The sequence below is a fragment of the Phyllostomus discolor genome, chromosome 8 (genome assembly GCF_004126475.2).
Source record: "Phyllostomus discolor isolate MPI-MPIP mPhyDis1 chromosome 8, mPhyDis1.pri.v3, whole genome shotgun sequence".
NCBI lineage: Eukaryota > Metazoa > Chordata > Mammalia > Chiroptera > Phyllostomidae > Phyllostomus > Phyllostomus discolor.
The window spans coordinates 41075769-41098298 of NC_040910.2; the positions used below are offsets into that span (position 1 = coordinate 41075769).

General features: G+C 54.7%; 3 protein-coding genes across 11 annotated transcripts; 1 reads left to right on the top strand and 2 right to left on the bottom strand.

Moving 5' to 3' along the window:
* The first annotated feature begins 1932 nt into the window (after positions 1-1932).
* Positions 1933-4685, top strand: CRB3 (crumbs cell polarity complex component 3). Of its 2 annotated transcripts, none has more exons than XM_028520174.2 (5): positions 1933-2214; positions 2444-2622; positions 3369-3439; positions 3912-4055; positions 4387-4685. In XM_028520174.2, the coding sequence occupies exons 2-5, from the start codon at positions 2541-2543 to the stop codon at positions 4456-4458; spliced, it is 369 nt and encodes a 122-aa protein (XP_028375975.1). In that variant the 5' UTR covers positions 1933-2214; positions 2444-2540; the 3' UTR covers positions 4459-4685. The 2 variants fall into 2 exon arrangements, with proteins under 2 accessions (XP_028375975.1, XP_035888172.1); XM_036032279.1 differs by having other exon boundaries at positions 1935-2219; positions 2448-2622.
* A 230-nt stretch (positions 4686-4915) lies between these two features.
* Positions 4916-14364, bottom strand: DENND1C (DENN domain containing 1C). Of its 7 annotated transcripts, none has more exons than XM_036032267.1 (23): positions 13907-14315; positions 12652-12716; positions 12522-12565; positions 12363-12412; positions 12033-12152; positions 11890-11959; positions 11633-11704; positions 11473-11538; positions 11323-11376; positions 11102-11212; positions 10239-10339; positions 10101-10146; positions 9894-9995; positions 9680-9805; positions 8686-8790; positions 7857-7947; positions 7725-7765; positions 7442-7513; positions 6472-6516; positions 6293-6400; positions 6023-6144; positions 5684-5891; positions 4916-5588 (listed from the first exon to the last, which is right to left on the bottom strand). In XM_036032267.1, exons 1-23 carry the CDS (start codon positions 13921-13923, stop codon positions 4971-4973), a joined length of 2454 nt encoding a protein of 817 aa, XP_035888160.1. In that variant the 5' UTR covers positions 13924-14315; the 3' UTR covers positions 4916-4970. The 7 variants fall into 7 exon arrangements, 6 of the variants coding, with proteins under 6 accessions (XP_035888160.1, XP_028377584.1, XP_035888161.1 ...); XM_028521783.2 differs by having other exon boundaries at positions 6023-6090; positions 13907-14310; XM_036032268.1 differs by lacking the exon at positions 12652-12716 and having other exon boundaries at positions 12363-12435; positions 13907-14323.
* Positions 14365-18723: 4359 nt separating this feature from the next.
* TUBB4A (tubulin beta 4A class IVa) lies at positions 18724-22217 on the bottom strand. Of its 2 annotated transcripts, none has more exons than XM_028519888.2 (4): positions 21954-22217; positions 21310-21418; positions 21091-21201; positions 18724-20277 (listed from the first exon to the last, which is right to left on the bottom strand). In XM_028519888.2, exons 1-4 carry the CDS (start codon positions 22008-22010, stop codon positions 19220-19222), a joined length of 1335 nt encoding a protein of 444 aa, XP_028375689.1. In that variant the 5' UTR covers positions 22011-22217; the 3' UTR covers positions 18724-19219. The 2 variants fall into 2 exon arrangements, with proteins under 2 accessions (XP_028375689.1, XP_035888173.1); XM_036032280.1 differs by lacking the exon at positions 21954-22217 and adding an exon at positions 21559-21577.
* Between the last annotated feature and the right edge of the window lie 313 nt (positions 22218-22530).

A 22530-nucleotide genomic window follows, 5' to 3' on the forward strand; every position in this document is an offset into this window, starting at 1 on the left:
GATCAGTCGTCTCAGTTCCGTTTTCAGTGTTCCGCCTCTGTGTGCCTCAGTTTATCCTCTGTTCAAGGAGGCAAAGTAGGGAGATGTCGGGGTTTGGATTTCGTAATCTCTGTCCACTAATCTTCCTTCCCTATAATCCTCTTCAGAAACTAAAGTTCTCGTTTTTCCCAGACATACTCAAGAACTAGTCCAACGAAACCTAGTCCTGCATTTGCCCGCTCGCTCATTTCACATTAGCCCCTCAGCCGCAGAAACGCAAGAGCTGGACGTGACAGTGTCTCTCAGTCACTAAATCCCGCCCGCGCGCCTTCTTTCTTGGTTTCACTCAGACTGGGAAACAAAAGATTAACTTGCGGCGCGGCTGCAAGATCGGTTTCCTATTGGCCAGAACTACCTAGAGCTGTGCCCGCTGGTCCCGCCTTGCCCACCCACGTTGGACGGCCTCGGGCTCCGCCTCTCCGAGCTCCCCTGGCAGTCTTAAAGGGGCGGCGGCCTCGTCCAGAAGCCCCGCGGACTGCTCTCTCCATACCATCCTGGAGGGTCTTAGTGTCCCAGGCACCGCTCAGGACCCGCACAGGGTAGCTGAGCTCAGAAGGCTGGGCCCTAGCTTGTCGCGCTCACTGCATCTACCGAATATCTTTTCCATTAGTTTCGGGCGCAGTTTCTCGAGTCATCATTAGGGGGAGGGGCGCCCAGATCACGAGACAGCGAATAATAATAACAACAGCTAACATAGATTCAGTGCATTACACATGCCAGACCTTTTACTCACTTCTCGTATCGTCCTCGCCAAACCCCTATAAGGTAGGTGGGACTGGCTTTCCCATTTCTCGGATGAAGAAACGGGAGGTTATGGCGCTCTCCCCAGTCCACGTGCCCAGTAAGGGCAAAGCAGGAATTTCCGCAGACCTGGGATCTTTACCCATCCCTTTATACCCCAAAAGGGATTAATTTCCCCTTAGCCATCATTATTCATCCTACAGTCCCCAGGAGGAGGTCGTCTTATTAACGTCGTCTATTCAAAGGTACAGCCGTGAGGACACTCTTGGTTCCCACTCAGGTTCTGCCCGCATAGGTGTGTTCAAACAGGTGCGTCCTAGACCAACAAGCCGCTTATAGGTCCTCCATCATGGGGATACCGATATTTTCCCATGAACATGCCCCAAACAGGATTTCTCAGATGTATCTGACAGGTGGGCCTCAATACACATGAGCCTCTGTCCTGCCCACCCCCACCCCCCACGTGCTCCCACGTGCATGTGCTTCATAAAGATGTTCTCAGGTCTTTTTTCTCATTTGGGCTCAATTCTATGCAGATGTTCCTCATACAAGACTATTTCCTTCACCGCACAGGTCTGCTTCTCAAAAGAAATCCACCCAGGAATGTGTTATACCGCGTCTCTCCACCCCACAGGTGTTTTCCAGTTAAGTATACACCCATATGTGTCTGTTTCCATAGAACGGGTTCCTATACAGGTGTATTTCAATGCAGGTGTGTCTCATACAGGTATTACCAATACAGTTCCACAAAGAAATTTGTTATACAAGTGTTCATTTCATAGGTAAGCCATGCGGATACGTTTTCAAGACCGTACACCAGAGCGCCTTCGTGAGGTGTTTGCTATAATGTAGCTGTTCTATACAGCTGTTTTCCACACAGGTATGCTTCTATTCAGCTATACTCCAAATAGATGTGAGTCAACGCAAATGTCTCCCACAGGTGTGCTTCTTACGCGTCCCGGCAGATGTCTTCTCTACAGGTTTGCTCCCACGCAGTTGTGTGCCACACAGGTTTTTTTCATTAGGGACTCTCCCTTTGGATCTGCCCCAGACTGGAGTGCCTCCTACCTCAGTGACTCCGGGCCTCCTGTGTCTCCACACCTGTGAGGTCCTACAGATGTGCTCGAAATACAGGCGGGAGTTTCCTCTTGCTACCTGAGCACTTCCGCCCCTTTTTACTTCTCCCCATTATAGGATTGGGTTCCCGTTACAGGTGCGCTCGAGGCACGGCCCCACCTCCCTCCTCGCTCCGCCCTCTCATCTCAGTTCAGGTGCACAAGCCGGAAGTGCGCTCCCTTCCCAGGTGTGTGACTAAACTTTCCGGGTCACGTGAGCGGGAGGAGCTGGTGTAGTTCGATCGAGCGACCGAGGGACGTACTGAGGGTTCGAGCGAGGGAGCCAGACCGGGAACCTGAGCGAGATCTAAGACCCCGGGTCAGGTAGGGAGGCAGGTCGCGCTGGTTGGCCTGCTGCCCCCTTCTTTCATTCCCTCCACTTTCCGGAGTCCAGGAACGCACCTCTCCGAGTTAATTTTTAATCTCTGACCTCTGGCGGCGGGGCGGGGTTGGACTCCAGGGTGCCCCGGCGCAGGTCGCCCCTCCCCTGGCCCGGGCCCGGGTCCAGCCTCCTCCCCCACGCCCTGGCCTTTCTCCGTCTCCCGCCCCCAGGTGCCAAGCTCTAGTACCCCCGGCCCGAGATGCGGTAGGAGTGGAGCGCTCGAGAAGCCCTGTCCCTGGTGCCACCAGCCAGTCGCCCGGCCCATGGCGAGCCCCGGCTTGGGGCTGCTCCTGGCGCTCGGCCTGTCGCTGCTGCCTGCCCGCTGGGGCCGGGCCTGGGGGCAAAGTAGGTACCGGCAGGGGAACTGGGGACCTGGAACTATGAAAGGTCAAGAAGTGAGGAGCAGGCTTGGAGTGCCTTGGGGGCAGCAGTCTACAAGGTCAGGGCTGGGGAATTTGAATTCCTTAGTCCTTGGTCTGTCTGAATTGGTTGAAAATTCCTGAGTTCCTGACTGGAGTGGAATTATGAGCTGGAGGCAGGGGAAGCCTGCATATCTGAGTCTCTGTGGTTGAGGTGTTTTTCGTGCCCTGTGAGCCTGGATGAGGCCTGCCTGGGGCTCTGAGCACAGGATGACCACCGGGATGGCCATATGGGTGGACCCAGCCATTCAGTTCTTTTCTTCCAGTTTCAAGAGCCTGGGGAGAGGGTTAGGGGGTGGAATAAAAACAGATACTCCAAGGAAAAGCAGAATCTGTCCAGATCCTTAAGGGCCAAGGCAAGGCCAGGGATTGGGGAGGGAAGGAGAGGGGGCAGTTGGGTTTCCAGACACTATCCATTATCATAGCCCCCAACTCAGGGCAAACTGCAAACTACTGTGGGCTGATTACTCACTGCTGGGCTCTACTGGGCTGGGGGTGGCCAGAGGAGTGGTATAGCTGGGCTGGCTCCTACAACTAGAGCACCCGCAGTCAGAAGGGCAGAGTTCTAATGGGGGTGGGGTGGGGCAAGGGGAATCCCCAAGGGAGGTGCAGATGTGCAAGATGGGAAGGATAGATGGAGCTTCATTCATCCTTTCTACCACCTCCTCGCAGCGCCCGAGCCCACTACTGCATATGAGAATGGAACCTCTACCACCCCACAGCCCGACTTCAATGGGGCCTTGGTGAGTTGGGGGGTATGCAAGGCAGGAGGGCAGCAGGGATGTTATTCAGGAGCCCATAAGTAGCAGATGGAGAGTCCTAGATCCCCAGAGGTGGCAGGTCAGGGTAGGGGTTGGCACTGGAGAACCCCAAGAGACCAGAATACCAACCCAGCAACTGGGGAAACCCAGTACCTCAGGAAGGGAGTAGATGGTGGGAAGTGTAGGGGGTCAGGAGCCCCAGAGGCCTCTCAGAAGGAGGGAGGGAGGAAGGTAGGAGTCCAGATGTGGCAGGTGCTTGGGAAGGGGGCCCCAGACAGGGAAGGTGTAGGGGACTGGGAGCCCCAAATGTGACAGACAGGGGATTAGGGTGGAGGAACCAGATCACCTAAAGGGGCAGGTATGGGTGGGGGCATTAGGAACCCAGATGTTTCTAAGGTGGGGGTGGACAGGATTCCCAGATTTAGGGAAGTCACACCTGTCCCCTGTCTCGCAGTCTAAGGAGGCCACCACTGCCATCATTGTGGTCTTCTCCCTCCTGGCTGCCCTGCTTCTGGCCGTGGGGCTGTTCCTACTGGTGCGGAAACTGCGGGAGAAGCGGCAGACAGAAGGCACCTACCGGCCCAGCAGTGAGGAGCAGGTGGGTGCCCGAGCGCCACCACCCCCCAACCTCAAGCTGCCTCCGGAGGAGCGGCTCATCTGAACACTGGGGTCCGCCACAGCCGCCACCACTGCCCAGGACTGCCTAGCACCTGCTCCCACACAGCATCTGCCACTGAGACACCAGCCTCTCATGGCTTATTTTGGATTTGGGGGCCATGGGGCACCTGCCCAGGGGGCTCTGCAAAGCATGTCTCCTCTGCATGACTTTGCCTGCAATTGGGGGTGCCGGGGCTAGGGACCTACCTGCCTTCCTGCTTGTTGCACCACCTCCACAAAGGCCCGACAACCCCCCTCTCCTTTCCTTTCAGTTCTCTCATGCAACCGAGGCCCAGGCTCCCCAGGACTCCAAGGAGAAAGTGCAGGGATGCCTGCCCATCTAGGTCCCCTTCCTCTATCCATCTCCTTCCCTTGCTGTGTGACCTTGGGGCAAGGCTGATCCCTCTCTGGGCCTTCAAATCCATCCAGCCCAGCTTCTAAGAACAGAAGGGAAAAGGTGCTTCAAAGACTCTGCCCCTGAGAGCAAGGGAGGGTGGGGCCACTCACTTTTTATATTTATGTGTAAAATTGGTAGTGAGGTATAATAAAATCTTTTTTTTTTGAGCTGGTGGAGGCAGAAATTAGCCTAGATGGAGGAGATAAGTGCAGGGCTTATAGGCTGTGGAGGGATGAATTGTAAGGTTGTGAGGATCCTAGGGGCTGGGAGGGTTTCCTGGAAGAGAGGGGTTTTTGCTCCCCCTAGGAGCCAGTTGTAGGCTGCACCAGTAGGGAAGGTGTGGATGGGGTGGGTTTCTGAGCAAAGATAGCCCCTCAGGTAAACTCACCAGGAAAAAAACCAGCTTTACCCTCTTGAGACTTTATTGAGAGAATGGTGTCTCCTCCAGATGCCCAATCCTTAACCTTCAAAACACTTTTTAAGCTCAGAAACTCTGGGCCCACTTCTGGCCTGGGGCTCCTGACAGTTGCTATCATGGGGTCTGGGAGCTCCTGGCTCCTTGGGGGGCTGAAGGGGAGAATATTCTGCTCTCAGGCCCTCGGAAAGCTGGGCTCTGGGGTTTTCTGGGGAACCAGGATCGGAGGAAGAGTCAAGGGGTTGAGATGTCCAGGTGATACCTGAGTTGTGCTCAGTGGGGACCAGAGGTTGGGGGCTCTCTGGAGGGCTGGGCTGGGTGGGTGCTGTGTGGAGCTGGGAGCAGGGGCTCTCCTCAGCTCTGGGGTCTCCGGCTGCCATGTGGAGAGGGGAGAGATGCGGGATTTGACAATGAGGTTCTGTGAGGGTGGGCTTGAGGTCCTCTCTGCTGCTTGAGTCTGCAGAAGCTGCTAAAGACTGGGATGAAGAAGTGATTTCTTGGCTGGCCTCTGAGAGTGGCTGGGGAGCGAGGTTCTCCGAGGAGCTCGTGGTATCCGGAGGTCGGGGGTGTTGCAGAGAGGGCAGGTGGGCAGGCAGGGAACGGGGCTGGGGCTCTGGGGTGTCCTCATCTGGCTGCCATCTTGGTCTTTCTGGTAAATTGGGCTGGATGGGGGTGGGGAGATTAGCAAATTGCCAGACTTTGGGTGGGGGAAGGGTGGCAATTTGGATGGGCAGGTAGGGCAGGCTGGAGGGCTCACCAGACTGAGGCAGCTGTCCAGGTCCCCTCTGTGGCAGCAGTCTAGGCTCTGGCTGGGCCGCAGGCTGCTTGCCCTGGCGGGTCCCATGCTCAGACTGTCCAGAATCTCACCCAGCAGATCCAGTTCTTCCCCAGACCCCAGGAAGCTGCTGTCCAGAGCTTCCTCTGCCCACGAGTCCTGGGCATTCTCAGGGCTCAGTGGGATTGTTCTGGGTGAGGATGGGCAGTTTCAGATATCTGCCCAAGATCCCCAGCTGTTTGGAAATTTGGGGACCATCTTGCCCATGAGTCCTGGTCTCCCACTTCCAGCATTGTCCTCTTCCCTGCCTTTGAGCCTTACCTTTCCCGCAGGGACTCAGAAGATCTCTCTTCCAGCCGGAGTCTCCTGCTGGGGCGAAGGGGCCGGTTCTGCGAAGGATAGGTTTGGAGGGGTGGGGCCCCAGGAGCTACAGAGTCAGGGGACTGTGTAAAGGAGGGTGAGTATGAAGTAGTCAGCAGATACTGGGGTACAGGAGGAGGGAGGCAAGCTGTCTAGATGGAGATTGAGAATGGGAGGATGACTTGGTGATAATTCTAAGTGTGTGTGTCAGGCAGGGGCGGGGCATCTTACCTGTCCAAAATGCTGGGTTATTGGCAGGCGCTGCTGCAAGTGATCTGAGCGACTGGTGAGGGACAGAGCCCTCATGGAACCTCCCCTCTGCAGGCCAGAATCCTTATCCTAGGGAGACAGTGAGCTGGGAGCCTGTTTCCCCATCCCCCCCATCCCGGGCCATTGGCCACAAGCCTTACCTTGTACATCAGGAGGCTCTGCACTCCCTTCAAGCCACTCTTGGCCTATGGTGAAGCCAAAACAATTAGATTCGAGGTGCTTTGACACTGGGCATTCAGGAACTCAGCCCTCTGCTCCCTCAGACAGCTGCATCTTGCCATCTATTCATATCTGTGTCTCACACATACACCTGTATTTTGCTGTGTATGTGCTCCTGTGTATAATGCACACCTGTGTTTCTGGCCCAAACTTTCAGGAAAAAATCCTTTAATTTTTTATTTCAATTTTTAATGTATTTATACTTAGAAACAAAACCGATGATTGTATTCCAGGGTGTTATTTTGCATATGGATATCATTACTTTCTGGAGTTACACTTTTAATACATAAGCACAAATAAAAGAATTAAAAACATTTATATAGACACAGTATTAGTACTACCTGTGTATAATGAGCATTCTTATTTTTCCCTAAAAAATTTGGGCAAAAAAGTATGCATTATACACGGCAAATATGGTATTCACAATTCCCCATACACAACCTAAGGAGTCAATACAAGTCTCTTGCCCCTTTTACAAATACAGAAGGAATATTCCTGGGACAATAATGCCCAAATGAAATGGGGAGTGGCAAAAGCAGAACATCATAAAAATGTGTTCAAAAGCCAAGTGAAGAATAAAATTGAACAGACAATTTGATGCTGCAAAAGCTGGCCCCGGAAACTTGGGCTTGGGAGAAAACCCCGCAAGGGTGGAAGCAGGGTTCGCAGTGTCTGAGAGGGACCAAAAACCCCTGATGAATCTTGGCCATCAATTTTACGTAGCAAAGAGATTATCCCAACAGAAATGAGAATGGGGAATAGAAACTAAAAGTGGGAAAAATTGTTAATGGTTTAACTACTGGTTTAGTTGATAAAAATATTTGCACTTTAAATATGGGGTTAAAATGTCCTCTGTCACCCCAGTAAATGGCCTGTCTAGCCCAATATTACCGAGCGGTACATGTTTCTGACAGCTGGTTGGGTCTTGGCCTTGACGGAATGCAGGAGGGCACCACCACCTTTCTGGGAAGAGAACATCAAGAGAGGCTTGGCCATCTGGGGCTACCCCAGACTGTACTTCACCCCAGGGTGTGTGATGATGGACCAGCCCTTCTCCCTCTCTGTGCCCTAATTTCTTCACCTCTATAAGTGAGCAAATGATGACCCTATTTGGGGACTGTTGTGGGATTAAATTAATCCAATAATAAACGAAACAAGTGTTCAGTGTTAATACCTTTAGGTTGTCGGCCCAGAGCTGGTAGGAGCGAAGGGTGCCTGGAGTGAGGAAAGAACGTGGTCATGGCAGGCAGGCTCAGGTTGGGTGCTGCTGGTGGGGTGGGGACTCTGGGCTGGGTGCTGGGCTCACCTGAGGAGGCCCCGCTGCAGGTGATCTCCTGCTCAAAGAGATCTGAGAAGCCCTCTCCTGTGTTAAGCTTCTGCAGCCGGCCTTCAATGAACTGAGGGTGGGGGAAAGGGTCAGAGAGTCACACGCAGGGCTGCCACCAATACATCTGAATGTGAGGACTAGAGTCCTCTCGCCCTCAAGACGTAAAAGGCATTCCTGACTCCTGTAGGGTCCCACCCCAGGACCCAGGAGGTCTGGAGCCACCTCCGGAAACCAGAAGTCCAACCCTTCCCCTCCCCCGCCCCCTCAGGACCTGAGGTCAGGGGCCAGACCCCGCCCCTCACAGGGACCGGGAAGTCCGGTTCTGCCACTCCAGACTACACACCTCTCAGTGACCTGGAAGGGGTCGACCCCACCTTCAGGCACCCTAGAACCCTCTCCCGCACTGAAAGATCCCGGAGTCCATCCACCTTCATCCAGGAACCCAGGAGTCTGGCCCCGCTTCAGTCCCCTCCCAGGTGCCTAGGGCCGAGGAGTCAGGCCCGCCTCCATCTTCCAAGCCGAAGGAGGTAGCTCTCAGGGCACGCCCCTTCTGAAGGCCAGCACAGACTCCCGCTCCAGAGCCAGGAATTTGGTCCAAGACTCATCTCCCCGGGAACCAAGGAGTGGATTTTTGTCCCTTAGGAAGTCAGGACTGGGGCTCTCATCTTTAAGAAATCGAGTTCAGTCCTGCCTCCCCAACCCAGAGCGGGAGATCTGGCCAGACCGACTTTAGCCCACACGCCCCAGGCGTTTGTGCTCCTAACCTCAACCCTCCGGCTCCAGTCCCGCCCTTAAGGCTCTGGCGCACCTGTTTGAACAGCTGCAGGTGCACAGCCCGCTGGTGGAAAGCTTGCAGGGGAGATCCAGGCTTCTGGGCTAAGAATGCTTCTTCACTGAAGATCACAGGCTCACCCTGGAAGAAGGACCCACATCCTAAGCTCCTTGAAGCTCTCCTGGACGCCAGCTATCTCCCTCCTTCTACCATATATCTACGTAGCAAATGGTAATTGAGTGCCTGCTGTATGCCTGATCTTGGGCAGGGGCTTGTGAAGCCCCTGGGGATTCTGAAGACCTTGGCCTGTGAGCCATGGAGAGGACTTGAGCTTTTACCCAGAAGGAGGTAGGAGGCCTGGAGGCCTGGAACAGAGGCAGGAGAAGTGATGTCGGTGCTCACAGGTGACCTCTGACTGCTTTGGGGAAGAAAGACTATGGGGTGTGATGGTGGAAGCCCAGGAGAGGGGACTCATTGGGGAGGCAAGTACATTGATCCAGATGAGCAATAATGGGGACCAGACCAGGGTGAAGACAGAAGAGGGGGAGAAATGGACAGATTCTGGATGAGTCGTAAAGGCAATGCTGACAGGAACATCAGATGCCTAAATGATAAATCTCCCCACCTTCAAGTTGTTATAGAATTGTGAAAAACTGAGCTGAAGGTGTTAGAAAGCCAGCAGATCGAAGTCCTGGCTTTAACACTCGCCCACTGTAGAACTTCTCCACGCCTCGGTTTCCTCATATGTGAAATGGGTCCATAATGGTATCTAGCTGATAGTACTGTTGTGAGCTTTAGACAAGATAGTAGAACCTAGTATTTGAGTACTCATGATGTTCCAGGCACTATCCAAGCATTTTGCACATGCCCATTTACTGACTTACGCCATCCTTTTGGGGGGTACCATCTGGATTTTATTTTATGGGCAAATGGAGGCACAGAGTAAGCACTCTATAAATGATAGGTATCAGCATTATTCTGAATCCTTCATGGCCCACAAGGCCACTCCCTCAGCGTCCCAGCTGCTCACCGGGCTGCAGACCAGAGCATCGCGGTAACCCCCAAAGAGCAGTGCCTGGGCTTTGAGGAAAAGATGGGACACCCCTTCTCCCGGGGCCAGTGCAACCTTCCTTAGCCGCAGCCTCAGCAGGGACACCTGGAGGACAAGGGAGCGGCACTGAGCCAGTGGGTTTGGGGCCTCTGCCTCCCCGCTGCGCCAGGAGGGCAGGAAGGGTGACACTGACCACGTCTGGGGGCAGCGCCTGCACGTCATCAAAGGGCGTCTCTAAGATATTGGAGTCCACGTTCATCATCACGACGTCCTCTAGGCCTTTCTCCAGCACTCTCTGTGATGGAGGATGGTAGGGGGTACCACGCTCAGAGCCTGAGGATCCCTGGCAGGGAGGGGACAACTCTGCCTGTCCCCGCAGTCCCTGACCACCCCCACTCACCTCGGTGAGACTGGAGTGGACTCCGATGAGGTAGGGCATGGGAGCGCTAGGGAGGACAGGGTGAGCAGGGTGATGTGGGGGCCGCCCCCTGGTGCCCAGGACCCCAGGTCCTGTCCACTCCCACACACCGCCCCTCACCAGCAGTAGTCCAGCAGGTGCGGTGGCAGCGTGGGTATCAGCACATGCTCCCATCGCATGGGGTACAGCAGGGCACAGGACGCGTGGACGCATGAGGTCAGCTGAGGACGGATGGGTACCGTAGATTCAGGGCCTGGACCCCCAGCTTCAAGAACCCTCTCTGGGATGGTGGCTCTCCCAGCTCCATTTCCCACCCACCTCACCTTACCCACACGCTACTGGGTAAGAGGTGAAAATTCACACCCCTTTAGAAATCACGTGGAGACCTAGAATCTGGCAACTTACAGTGCTTGGAGCAGGTGGAGCCAGGACTCAGCACGTCCAAGTCCCTCCCTCTAGGCTTTGGAGCTAATACGCAACCCTCCAGGATCCCTCTCCTTAGGGATAGAGTTTAGACTCAGCCCACTGGCTCCACACCAATGAGGCAGAGCTGTCACTGAGCCCGCCCTAGTCCCGCCTCTAGGGGTGGGGCCACAACTCGCTCCCCAGACCCTACTCCGAAAGAGGCGGAGCGAGAATTCATCTTCCCTGGTCCCGCCCTAGGAGCGGAGTCAACATTCAGCCTCCTCCCCCTACCATCCTTGTTCTCCCTCCAGGGACAGAGCTAGAATTGGGCACTCCTTACTCTCACCCCTGCAGTGGGCAGGGCCAGTCTTATTATGGCCCACAGTGGGTGGAGTCTGAACTCTGCTCCCAAAGAGTAGCTCACAAACTGGGGCTACGGCGCTACTGATTCCCCCTACAAGATCAGAGCCAGGGTTCAACTTGACCCTGACCTTCAAAGGGGTAGAGCCAGCATTTTGCCCATAGGTGTCGCCCGATTAGTTTAGAGTAGGAATCCGTGCTGGCCCTGTCAGTCTCACCGTGCTCAGCTTGCTGGCGGTGAGCAAGACTCTCCGCTCAGCCAGGAGCGCCGCGAACAGCCCCACGATGTTCTCGTCGGTCACTGCCACCACCAGCTCTGTTAGGTTCCTCTGAGGGACACAGAGCAGTGCTGGGCCCGAGGGTCCACGGGATCTGACAGCCCCTGCGGGTTTCGAGGCCTCCTCCCGCACCCACAGCCCCCTCCCAGGTGTCCACTCACGTTCTCAGGAATGGATGGCAGGCGGCCGGAGTCAGGGGCCACGAAACAGGAAAGCTGGTGTAGGAGGGATTGGCAGGGGTGGGGGAACTTATCAGTCAGGGGTTGGATTCACATGGGATCCCAACCTTCCAGGTCCCTAGCCCTGCTCACCGGCCTAATGTTCCCGGGGGCAGGGGGCAGGATGCTGGGTGTACTGGAGATCATCACTCCGCTGCCCTGGGGGAGAGGCGTAGCTGTATGGTGCTCTGGGCTGGGGCGCTGCCTCCCCATCCACCTGGAGTCCGACACCCAGGAGTTCAGGTCTACTCACCAGCTCCACGGAGGTCTGAGTCTCTGGCAGGGTCTGCTGCAGCCGACTTAGAAGTTCCTCGACCTCTGAGACCTGGGTAGGGGTGAGGTGTCTGGTCAAAATGTGCGTTGGGAATTCTGAAGACCTTGGCTCAAGCTGGGCATTCTGAGAAGAGGCAAGGGGCTCAGGTCTGGCCTGAGAGTTCTGAGCAGGGCTGGGGGCTTGCTGGGCTGGGGGCACGATTCCCGCGGAGCGAGCGGGACAGAGGTTGGCCTCACTTGGTCCTGGGCCAGGAGATCCCCCACTGTGTTCAGCAGCTTGTAAAACACCTCAAACCAGGGCAGGTGGCTGTAGGGAGAGGACATCGGTTCCATGAAGTGCCCCTAGGTCGAGACCCACCCCTCACATCCATATTTCACACCTGAGGATGCAAAGACAACTGTGGGCACCAGCACGTAGGCGGCAGAAACCAAATCTACGGGTGCCGGTTAGGTCCGTGAGGGCGAAGGTGAAATGCTGTACAGCATGCCTGGGAGGTTCCCTAGAGGTAGAAAATGGTCTCAGAGACCTTGGGGGCCCCTGCTCCCTGCATCCCCAACAATGCTCCTCGTACTGTTGCTCCACCACCATTCTAGGGTCCTGGGTGTATAAGTCCCCAGTTGTTAGGGTCCCTGATTCCTCTGGTCCCTTTGTGTCTGAATCCTTGAGTCCTTGGGTCCCTAGGTCTCTGGATGTCTGCTTTCTTACGTACCTTTCCACATCAAAAGGGAAGCAGAATTTAGGCACCATCTGCATAGCTTCCTGGGGGCAGAGAAAAGCACATACTGCTTGGCCACTCAGGTTGGGCCCCACATTCACCCCCAGGGAGACTGACCCAGGCCACAGAGGAGCAAGGACCCAGCATGCATACCTGGTCCCTGAAGTCTGGGGGGAACTGCCGCAGGATGGGGGGATCTGCAGGGGAAGTAGGCCTCTAAGTTCAGGGCCCCAGGCCCACCTTCCATCTCCACCCCCCTCACCTGAGGCCCTCCCCCACTCACCCTCCTGTAGAGAGGCAGGGCAGGCTGCTTCAAAGAACCAATCAAACATGGCAGGAGGACCCCCTCTGTGGGACAAGAAAGGGCTTAATGGGTTCATGAACTTGCTTCTGTGTGTGTGGTTGTGTCTGTGGTGTCTGCACATGTGTGTGATTGTGTGTGTCTGTGTGACTTGTGCAGTTGTATGCACGATCCCCAAGAGTTTGTGGCAGTGATTGTGTAGGTCATGTGAGGATGTGCATGTGATGGTGTTGATTGTGTGAATGAGAGTATGAAGCAGAGTGAGGGAGTGTGACTGTGCATACAGGGGCAAGATTTGTATAACCACATGCCTGTGTGTATAACTTGTGTGAGCATGCAGGTGTGTGTGCATGACTTGTGTGAGCATGCAGATGTGTGTGCATGTGTGATTCAATCTTGTGTTGCCTGAAAGGATGAGGCTGACCAGCGTATGTGTCGGGTAGGACTGTGAAAGTGTTGGCCAAGATGAAACATAGTGAAAAGTCCATGTTTTCTTGTGTGGCTGTGTGATTGGGTAAATGTGCAGGCATCTCGGGGGTCTTGAGAGCAAGAGGCCCTGTCTTTTGCATCTCTGTATGGCACTCCATGAGGCCCCAGGGGTGACCCCAAATTCCTCACCAGAGAAAGGAGGGCAGCATGTGCTAGTACTTCTGAGAGCCCTGGGGTCTCTGCCTTCCTCTTCTTCCCGCCTCCCACCCACGATACAGAGCATGCTGAGACTGCACTCAGGGAGGGAGATAATGAGGAGAGAGATAGAGAGATACCTGGAGGGCAGCAGAGGAAGTGGATGGGGGCTGACGGCAGACACACTGTCCCTCACCTGGAGACCCCTGTCACTTGGCCCTCATGTTGATTAAAGTCCCACACAAGTACTCACACACAGGGTCACAGAGTCCTCTCTCACCCTGCTGGCCCCCAGAAACCATGTTCCCCGTCGCTCAGATACACCAAGAGGTGAGGTGCACACTCAGAGCTACAAACTTAGTTGCATAAGAGTGGGAGGGGAGAAGGAGAGAGAAAGCGAGAGGAGAAAGAAGGGGGAAGGGGCTGCGAGTGGCCTGAGTGTGTCTGAGAGTGGAGTCCATATTCTAAGCCAGCTGAGTCCTGCCGTGATTCTGGCCATCTGCTCCGTGGCCCTGAGTCCCTCCCCAGCCTGACCCAGCCCCTCTCCCCTTGGCCCTAGCCCAAGCCTGGTCTGTGAATCTTGGTCCAGAGGATAGGGGAGGGATGCTCTTACTCAGCTCTGGATTCCATGGTCCCTGCAGGGCTGGTCAGTGAGGCCCTTTCCCCAGGGGTCCTGGGGCCTGTGCTTGCTCAGGGCTGGGCCCTGAGTAGGCTCAGCTTCCTGTGTGGCTGAGAGAGGAAGTTTAATGGGTGACGTCCCCGGAGGGAGGCCCCTGCCCCCACCTACTGTGAGAAAACCAGGCATCCTGTCTCCTTCCCCAGTATGGGTGGCAATGGGTGGCTCAGAGGCAGGATCCCAGTCCCATCTTGCCAGGCCAGGCCAGACCAGGTCTGGTCCCTGCTGTCACACCCAAGCCTTCCCCTCTCTGTACAGCCCAGGATTCACAATTTGCCAAAAATGCTTCCTCTTCCTTCAACTCTTCTTTCCTTTGGTCTATCTGCACCAGATATTCCTTGTGGGACCACCAGAGGGAGCTAGACCAGAGATTCAACTGAAGGCACTGGTGAGGCAGGCAGCCAATAGCAGTCAGAACATGGGCACAGACACACACACACACACACACACACACGCACACGCACACACACACAGAGCTGGGAAGTGACTGTCACAAACAGGCCAGAACAGTCGCAGTTAGTAGACAGACACAGAGATACCAAGTCATATAGGCAGAACACAGCCATGGACACAAACTGACAAGCAGAGAGGGACAGCATGCACAAGCAGCAGTCCTCACCCAGCCAGGTGGTAGATGCAGACAGGTGAGACACAGACTCAGGTGCAAACCCTTCCAGATGGAAGCCACAGACAGACAGACACGTGTGCAGAGATCACAACTGTCAATACAAACAAGATGATGGAGAAATGGACCCAGACGACAGAGAAATGCATAGAGCACAGACATATACTGGAGCAGTAACGGACAGACAGACAGCGTAAGGGCTCAGCCACAAGTCTGGTTCATAGCCAGACACAGTTACATGCCTGGAAAGAGACACAGTTGGACATACCCAAGCAGAGCTGCAGACTCGGAAAGAGACAGACATGCAGGCATGCAGATGTCATGTTGAAATACAAGGATCCATAGACACACTTGCAGACCTGAATCAAACTTTGGGTAGGTGTTGTTATTATGAAAAATAGGTCAAGTAAGTGGTTAAGAGAATGATTTTGGCATCAGAGAAACCTGGGTTCAAGACTTGATTCAGTTCTTTAGTGTCTGTGTGACCTTAGGTAAGTCATTTGATCTCTCTGTATTAGTTACTATTGCTGTGTATCAAATGTCCTGAAGTTAGTGGCTTAAAAGAACACACATTTACGATCTGACAGTTTCTGTGGGGGCCCAGGACTCTGGGCACAGCTTAGCTGGGTCCTCTACTACAGGGTGTCTCAGCCATAACTAGGTGTGTCTGTTGGGCTGTGGCCTTGTATGGAGGTTCGACCGGAGAAGAAGCTCTTCTAAGCTCACTGGGGGACTGCTGGCTGGATTTAGTTCATTTGCATTGTTGCACCGAGGGCCTCCATCCCTTGCTGGCTGCTGGCCAGAGGCTGCCTTCCATTCTCAGCCTTGTAAACCTTCCCAATGTGCTGCTTGCTTTGCCAGTTCCCACAGGCTGAGATGACAATGGAGTTCCTCAAGACAGAAGCCACAGCCTTTTGTAATCCAGTCTCAGAAATGGCATTGTATCACCTTTGCAATAACTTGTTGGTTAGAAGCCATTGCCAGGTCCAGCTGGCACTCAAGGAGAGAACATACAAGGGCATGAATGGGGGGAAATGGGGGTCATTTGGGCCATTTTAGAAGCTGCCCCACACCCTCTGTGTCTTCGTTTCCCATGTTAATGTGAGGAAAACAAAACTCTCACCTTTCAGGTGGCATGAAGTCATTCATTCACTTGCCCATCCATTCACCAAATAATTGCTGAGGGCCTGTGTTGCATCAAGCTGTTCTAGGCACGTGGTGACTGAGGTAGAAGAGATCCCTGTCCTCCTGAACCTTACATTCCAGTGGGGAGGTAAGGAGACAGACAAAAGAAACAAGTGGATGGCTAAGTAAGTGTTGGAGAGCTCCTGGGTGCTAATTTAGAGTTGCAGGGAGGCTGCTCAAAGGAGGCATCATTTGAGCTGAAACCTGTCCGTGAAAAGGGCTAGCTATTCACACCTTTGGGGAAAAGAAACAACGTTTGTAAAGGCCGTGAGGTTGAATTGAGCTTGATATGATTGAGCACATGATAAAGGCCCCTGTAGTTTCAGTTTAATGAGTGAGAGGGAGGTTGATGGGGTGTAGTCAGCAGGGAGTGAAGACCAAGGTGCAAATTTGGGTTTCAATCTGAGTGAGTCATGAGGCAGTTTTGAGCAGGGGAGGGACATGTTCTTATTTGCATTTATAAAGGCTCATCTCTGGCTGTTGTGGAAGGAGGACACACTACAGGGGGGTGGGCGTGGCAGCAGGGGGCACAGGGAAGCGACTGGATGGGTTGTCACAGTGAACAACAATGGTGACTTAGAGCAGAATATCGACAGGTGGGGAGAAGAGATCAGGTTCAGGGTACATTTTGGAGGCAGAGACAACTGCATTCAACAGAAGATAGGAGGAGCATGCTGGGTGTAGGAAACAGCGAATCAAGGCTGACTCCTAGATTTGGGGTTTAGCGATGGGATGGTACCACTTTATTGAGAAAGGGGATGTTTTAGGGGTGAATAGGGAGGTCTTTTGTGGCCCATTACATTTGAGATGACAAAGGCAGCAAGTTCAGTGCCTAGTTTATCGTCTGCTCTACCACCCAGTTCTGTGCTGGGCCTGCTCACATGCGGGTCGCTGTGGGCTGAATATCCGGGCTGCCTTTCTCACACTTCTCCTACCTTCTGACAGCAGTAGGACCCAGTGAATGAGCTGGGGCCTCAGTGCAGGTCCAATGGTCCAGCATAGAGTGTAGTGAGAATAGTTGATTGGCTCTTCTTTCTCTCCTGGCTCGCCTTCCTTTCTACTGCAGAAGCTGGGAAAAACTACGTCTCCTAGACTGCTTTGCAGCTCTGGTTTTGGATGCAGAACTCATCCTACCAATTAGAAATGCTTGAGAGGTTTGGAAGCTGGAAGCGAGGTAGACCCTCTTCCTCTGCGTGTGTGTATGAATCCTGTTGGATATTTATTTTAATTAATTTTATTTTCTATTCATTTTACTTAATTTTTGTTCATCTCTGTGGGTCTTGGGAGGTATTCTTGAACTTAATAGTTCTGATGGCAGCCTGCTGACTCTCCACCTTTCTGACTAAGCAGCTGGGGCAGCTCTTTGGTAGTCAGCTTTGTGCTGTCCCGACCTTTGAGTGTCCCAGGGCTGCTCAAAATGTGGTCTCATAGGCACATTCATCAGTATCACCTGGGAACTTGTTAAAAATGCAAGGTCTTGGGTCCACCCCCCAGACCTGCTGAATCAGAAATTCTAGGGTGGAGCCTAGGAAGCTATGCACTGGCAAAGTGTTCCCTGTGATTCTTTTGCACACTGAAGTTTAAGAGGCATTTGCTTACAGCCTACTCTCTCAGCTCCTCCAATGGTGTTGTAAGCCTCTAAATCCTTGTATTAAATCCCTTTCTGCTTTACATGCCTTGGATGGTCCTACACTAAACTCTAGGTGATAAAGTGGAATCAGAGTTCTAGACCTAAACTGCCAGGCTTTGAACCCCAGCTCACTGCTTCATAGTCATGGGACCGAAGTGTAATTTCCAAAGATGGCCACAGCGATATCTCCCACCCCACATGCTCATATGGAATCTTGCCTCTCTACACTCTCTACACTCTACTTGAGTCTGGATGAGTCTAGAGGACACCAAGTGCCCTTTGAAGCTAGGTCAGAAAAATGCAATGCATTTTTGATCTCCTGGGATAGTTGCTTTTGGGGAACTTGACCACCATGCTTGTGAGGAAGCCCACAGCACCTCTAGAGAGGTACTGACACCCTCCTCTCTGCCCCTGCCGTGACCCCAGACAACAGTTGGCATAAAATTGGCAGCCACATAAGGGAGCTACCTTGAAAATTAATCCCTAGCCTCCAGCAGAGATTCCCTAGCTGATGCCACGGGGAGCAGAGACAGGCTGCCCTTAGGAGCCTCGCCCAAATTACAGATCTGGGCACAAAATGAATAAGTGTTGTTGTTCAAAGCCCCTAACTTTTGGGGGTAGTTACACCAGTAAAGTGAACTGCTACATTTCATCTCTAAACCTTGGCTGAAAAAAGATAAAAGCTCAGACATGGTTGGTGTGAGGGTTGCATGAGATGGGGCATGTACCAGGATGCCAGAGTGCTCCATCCATGTTAGTGCCTGTTATTTGACGGGACTGTCCCTTGCATGCTAGCTCCAGGCTGCTATCTCCCCAGAACCCTTCCCTAGAGACCTCCCCCTTTGCTTTCCATACTTGCTAGATGCCCCACAGAGAATGGCAGCAGCTCCATCATCAAGCACTCCCTGTGCCAGGCAATGTCCCACAAGATCTCGAATCTTCACAAACATTCCTGGGGTGAGTGTTTAGGGATTGTGGGGGGAAATATATGATCCCATTTTACAGATGAGCAAATCAAGGATCAGAGAGGGCAAATGGCTTACTTAACACCATACAGTTAGTGGCATAGCCTGGTCTGACTCCAGAATTTGTACCTCCTACCCTCCTACCCTCCTACCCCTGACCAGATGTCCCTTCAGAGCCCACCTCTATCCTGTAGGAAGGGGGGCACCCTTGTTTGTTGGCCTTCCCATGTAGAGATGGAAAATGCACTCAGTAGAAGCATGGCAGGACAATAATTAATTTATTTATTAAGGATGAGGCAGAGGGGAGGAGGGGGGAGGTTTGGGGGCACAGCCTCTCTTGTGCACATGATCCAGGGCTTCTCCCTCCACAGCAGCCCCTCATGACCCCTGGAAAGCCAAGGTCAGTTGGAGCCAAGGGGACTGAGTTCAGGGATGAAACAGGGGGCTTATAGGAGTCAGAGAGAAGGCAAGGTCAGAGGGCAGGTGGGCTTATGGGGTCAAAGGTGAAGCAAGGTCAGAGCCAAAGAGATGCTCAGTGAGAGGGGTGTCAAAAGTAAATTGGGGCTTCTTGGTCTGGGGGTGTGTTGGATTCCCTAGGAAGGTCAAAAATGAAAGGGAGGCTGGGGTGAAACAGGGTTCATGGAGTTAAATGTGGGGCAAAGTGGGGCTCAAGGGTCAAAGGTCAGCTGAAGTCAGGGGTGAAGTGAAGGTTGTAAGGTCAGAGGGTCTGAAGCGAATCAGGCTTAGAGGTGAGGCAGGGTTCTCAGGGCCCAAGAGGGGCTCCAGGGGGTCAAAAGTAAGGGGCCTCCGGGGGCGGGGGCAGACACGAAGCGCGTGAGGTGGCCCTAGGCCACCTCCTCTTCAGCCTCTTCCTCGAACTCGCCCTCCTCGGCCGTGGCGTCCTGGTACTGCTGGTACTCGGACACCAGGTCGTTCATGTTGCTCTCGGCCTCTGTGAACTCCATCTCGTCCATGCCCTCGCCCGTGTACCAGTGCAGGAAGGCCTTGCGCCGGAACATGGCCGTGAACTGCTCCGAGATGCGCTTGAACAGCTCCTGGATGGCCGTGCTGTTGCCGATGAAGGTGGCTGCCATCTTCAGGCCCCGGGGCGGGATGTCGCACACGGCCGTCTTCACGTTGTTGGGGATCCACTCCACGAAGTAGCTGCTGTTCTTGCTCTGCACGCTCAGCATCTGCTCGTCCACCTCCTTCATGGACATGCGGCCGCGGAACACGGCGGCCACCGTCAGGTAGCGGCCGTGGCGGGGGTCGCAGGCGGCCATCATGTTCTTGGCGTCGAACATCTGCTGCGTGAGCTCGGGCACCGTGAGCGCGCGGTACTGCTGGCTGCCCCGGCTGGTGAGCGGGGCGAAGCCGGGCATGAAGAAATGCAGGCGCGGGAAGGGCACCATGTTCACGGCCAGCTTGCGCAGGTCAGCGTTGAGCTGGCCGGGGAAGCGCAGGCAGGTGGTGACCCCGCTCATGGTGGCGGACACCAGGTGGTTGAGGTCCCCGTAGGTGGGCGTGGTGAGCTTGAGCGTGCGGAAGCAGATGTCGTAGAGCGCCTCGTTGTCGATGCAGTAGGTCTCGTCCGTGTTCTCCACCAGCTGGTGCACGGACAGCGTGGCGTTGTACGGCTCCACCACCGTGTCTGACACCTTGGGCGATGGCACCACACTGAAGGTGTTCATGATCCTGTCGGGAAACTCCTCCCGGATCTTGCTGATGAGCAGCGTACCCATTCCGGACCCCGTGCCTCCGCCCAGCGAGTGCGTCAGCTGGAAGCCCTGTAGGCAGTCGCAGCTCTCGGCCTCCTTCCGCACCACGTCCAGGACGGCGTCCACCAACTCCGCACCCTCTGTGTAGTGGCCCTTGGCCCAGTTGTTGCCGGCTCCGGACTGCCCTGCAGGGGACGGGAAGGGGACATGCAGGCAGTTAAGGAAGAGCCCGTTTGGCCCCACCTCCAGCCACCCTGGTGGTTGAATAATAATGAGATTGTTATAGATGACATAAATTATTGTGATTTTGTTATTATTATTAATTGTCCTCTCTGCTTCTATCCTTGCCCCCCTTCAGCTCTTTTCTCTGCCTTGCATACTTTTCCTGCCTTCAATGCCCTAATCACCTTTTAGGTTGTCGGCATTAATAATGGTGATAATGAAAACAACAAAAAAATGCTAATTCACCTTTTCCTCTGTGCTTGGCATTGTTCTAAATTCTTTACACATATCAATGGCTTTAAGCCTCACAACCCTGTGAAATAGATTTTTTATAATCCCTATTTTAAAGATGAAGAGACAGGCACAGAGAGGCTGAGGAGCCAGCCCAACGTTGCCCAGCTGACAGGGTCTATGCCTGAGCTTTACTTATTTATATGGTCCTTTCACCTCCCTCCACCAGGACATCAGCTCCAGGCAGAAAGAGAGCTTGGTCTGTTTTTATCTCAGCTGTATTGCCAGGGCCTGGCATGCAGTAGGTGCTCAATAATTATTTGTAGGATGCATGAAGTGGCAGAGCTGGGATCTGTGCACAGGCCTGTATCGGACGCCTCCCCTGGGGTCCCACGGTGGCCCTGCATGTTGCCTTCACAACCCTGGCTGCCACGGCCACTTCCCTCCCTGGGTTGGGGGGCTCACGGTGGAGAATTTTCCTTAAGCATTTGAAAGTGAAAGGAAAAGGGGGGCTTCCCTGTCTGTGCTCCATGCCCAGGACTCACCAAATACAAAGTTGTCAGGCCGAAAGATTTGGCCAAAGGGGCCAGAGCGAACTGAGTCCATGGTGCCTGGCTCCAGGTCCACCAGCACAGCTCTGGGTACGTAATTTCCTCCTGCAGGGAAGCAGATGGAGGTCAGCTGGGGTGAGTGCCAGGAACCAGCATGCAGTCCCCTCCCAACTCCTCCCCACCACTGCTCCCCAAGGTGCCCCTCCACCCTACCTGTGGCCTCATTGTAGTATACGTTGATTCTCTCCAGCTGCAGGTCACTGTCCCCGTGATATGTGCCCGTGGGGTCGATGCCATGCTCATCACTGATCACCTCCCAGAACTAAAGGGGTAGCGGCGGTGATAAGAACCGATGGAGCAGGAGAGGGGATCCAGGCCTGCCCTGACTTCCATCTTCCCAGCTCAGGACCCCCAACCACCTCCCTGGCTGCCACCTGTCTCCCAGCAAGGTGAACAGGGTACCTAGAGGCTGGTGGGGAGGCATGGATGAAACAGCAAGAAGGGAGACGTGGGGGCGGGGTGAAGCAGAGTCACCACTCCAGCCAAGACTGCTGGTGTCAGTGTGCCCTGGCTGCAGCCCCCCGCGAGGCTGGGACTCTTTGTGCGCGTGCAGGGGACAGTGGGCCAGCTGTGAAGCCAGCTGTGCCCAGCAGACAGAAGGCTGGGCCCCACCCCATATCGTCCTCTTTGTTCCCAGCCTGGCCCAGCCCTTGCGTCCCCTCCCCCATTGTCCTTGGGGTGCTAGCCTCCTGGGGACTCCGTCTGCCAAAAGGCCCAAGGCGAGGGAGCTCCGCGGAGCGCAAGGACCTAGCTCTGCTCTTCCCGGCCGCCTAGCGGGGACCCGGTCCCTCGCGCACCTTGGCCCCGATCTGATTGCCGCACTGGCCGGCCTGCAGGTGCACGATCTCGCGCATGGCGGTGGCGCTGGTTGTGGACGCGGTGGCGGTGGCGGCTATGCTAGGAGCTGTGGTGGGAAGCGGGAGGTGGACGCGGTGGCGGTGGCAGTGGCGGCGACGGCGGCGGCAACGACGAAGCACGGTCCCTGCGCGCCCCCGGGTGCCTATATAAGAGAAGACCGGCCAGCGTCACGGCCTGTCACCCGTTCGCTCCGCCCCCTGGTCCCGCCCAGGATGGTGGGGGCGGGGGTGGAGGATGATGCTTCCTCTCCAGCGACCCACTCCGGGCGTTGGTGGGAGACCTTCAGGCGCTATCAGTACTAGGTGCTCCCACCCCTGTCCGCCCTGGGGCGGCGACTGGGGTTTGTCCCCAGAGACTGGGCAGCGGAAGGGAGACGCCGGGTAAACAAGCAGCCGGGAGATCCCGCTTTCCACCACCACACCCTACTCCGGCCCGGAAGGCCCTGCCTCAGTTTCTCTGTTTGCGGCCCTTCCGCCCGCATCCCATTTAAGTACCATTCCCCAGAAACCTTGTATC

Bases quoted from the DNA above. Each gene is read 5' to 3' on its own strand.
- CRB3 (XM_028520174.2), top strand. From the start codon at position 2,541: ATGGCGAGCCCCGGCTTGGGGCTGCTCCTGGCGCTCGGCCTGTCGCTG. The intron at 2,623-3,368 runs GTAGGTACCGGC...ACCTCCTCGCAG, and splicing joins GGGCCGGGCCTGGGGGCAAA to CGCCCGAGCCCACTACTGCA. The intron at 3,440-3,911 runs GTGAGTTGGGGG...CCTGTCTCGCAG, and splicing joins CCGACTTCAATGGGGCCTTG to TCTAAGGAGGCCACCACTGC.
- DENND1C (XM_036032267.1), bottom strand. The intron at 11,960-12,032 runs GTGTGAAATATG...CTCTCCCTACAG, and splicing joins AGTTGTCTTTGCATCCTCAG to CCACCTGCCCTGGTTTGAGG. The intron at 7,948-8,685 runs GTGCGCCAGAGC...CCCCACCCTCAG, and splicing joins ACCTGCAGCTGTTCAAACAG to TTCATTGAAGGCCGGCTGCA.
- TUBB4A (XM_028519888.2), bottom strand. From the start codon at position 22,010: ATGCGCGAGATCGTGCACCTGCAGGCCGGCCAGTGCGGCAATCAGATC. The intron at 21,202-21,309 runs GTAGGGTGGAGG...GCTTCCCTGCAG, and splicing joins ATACTACAATGAGGCCACAG to GAGGAAATTACGTACCCAGA. The intron at 20,278-21,090 runs GTGAGTCCTGGG...CGTCCCCTGCAG, and splicing joins GCCTGACAACTTTGTATTTG to GGCAGTCCGGAGCCGGCAAC.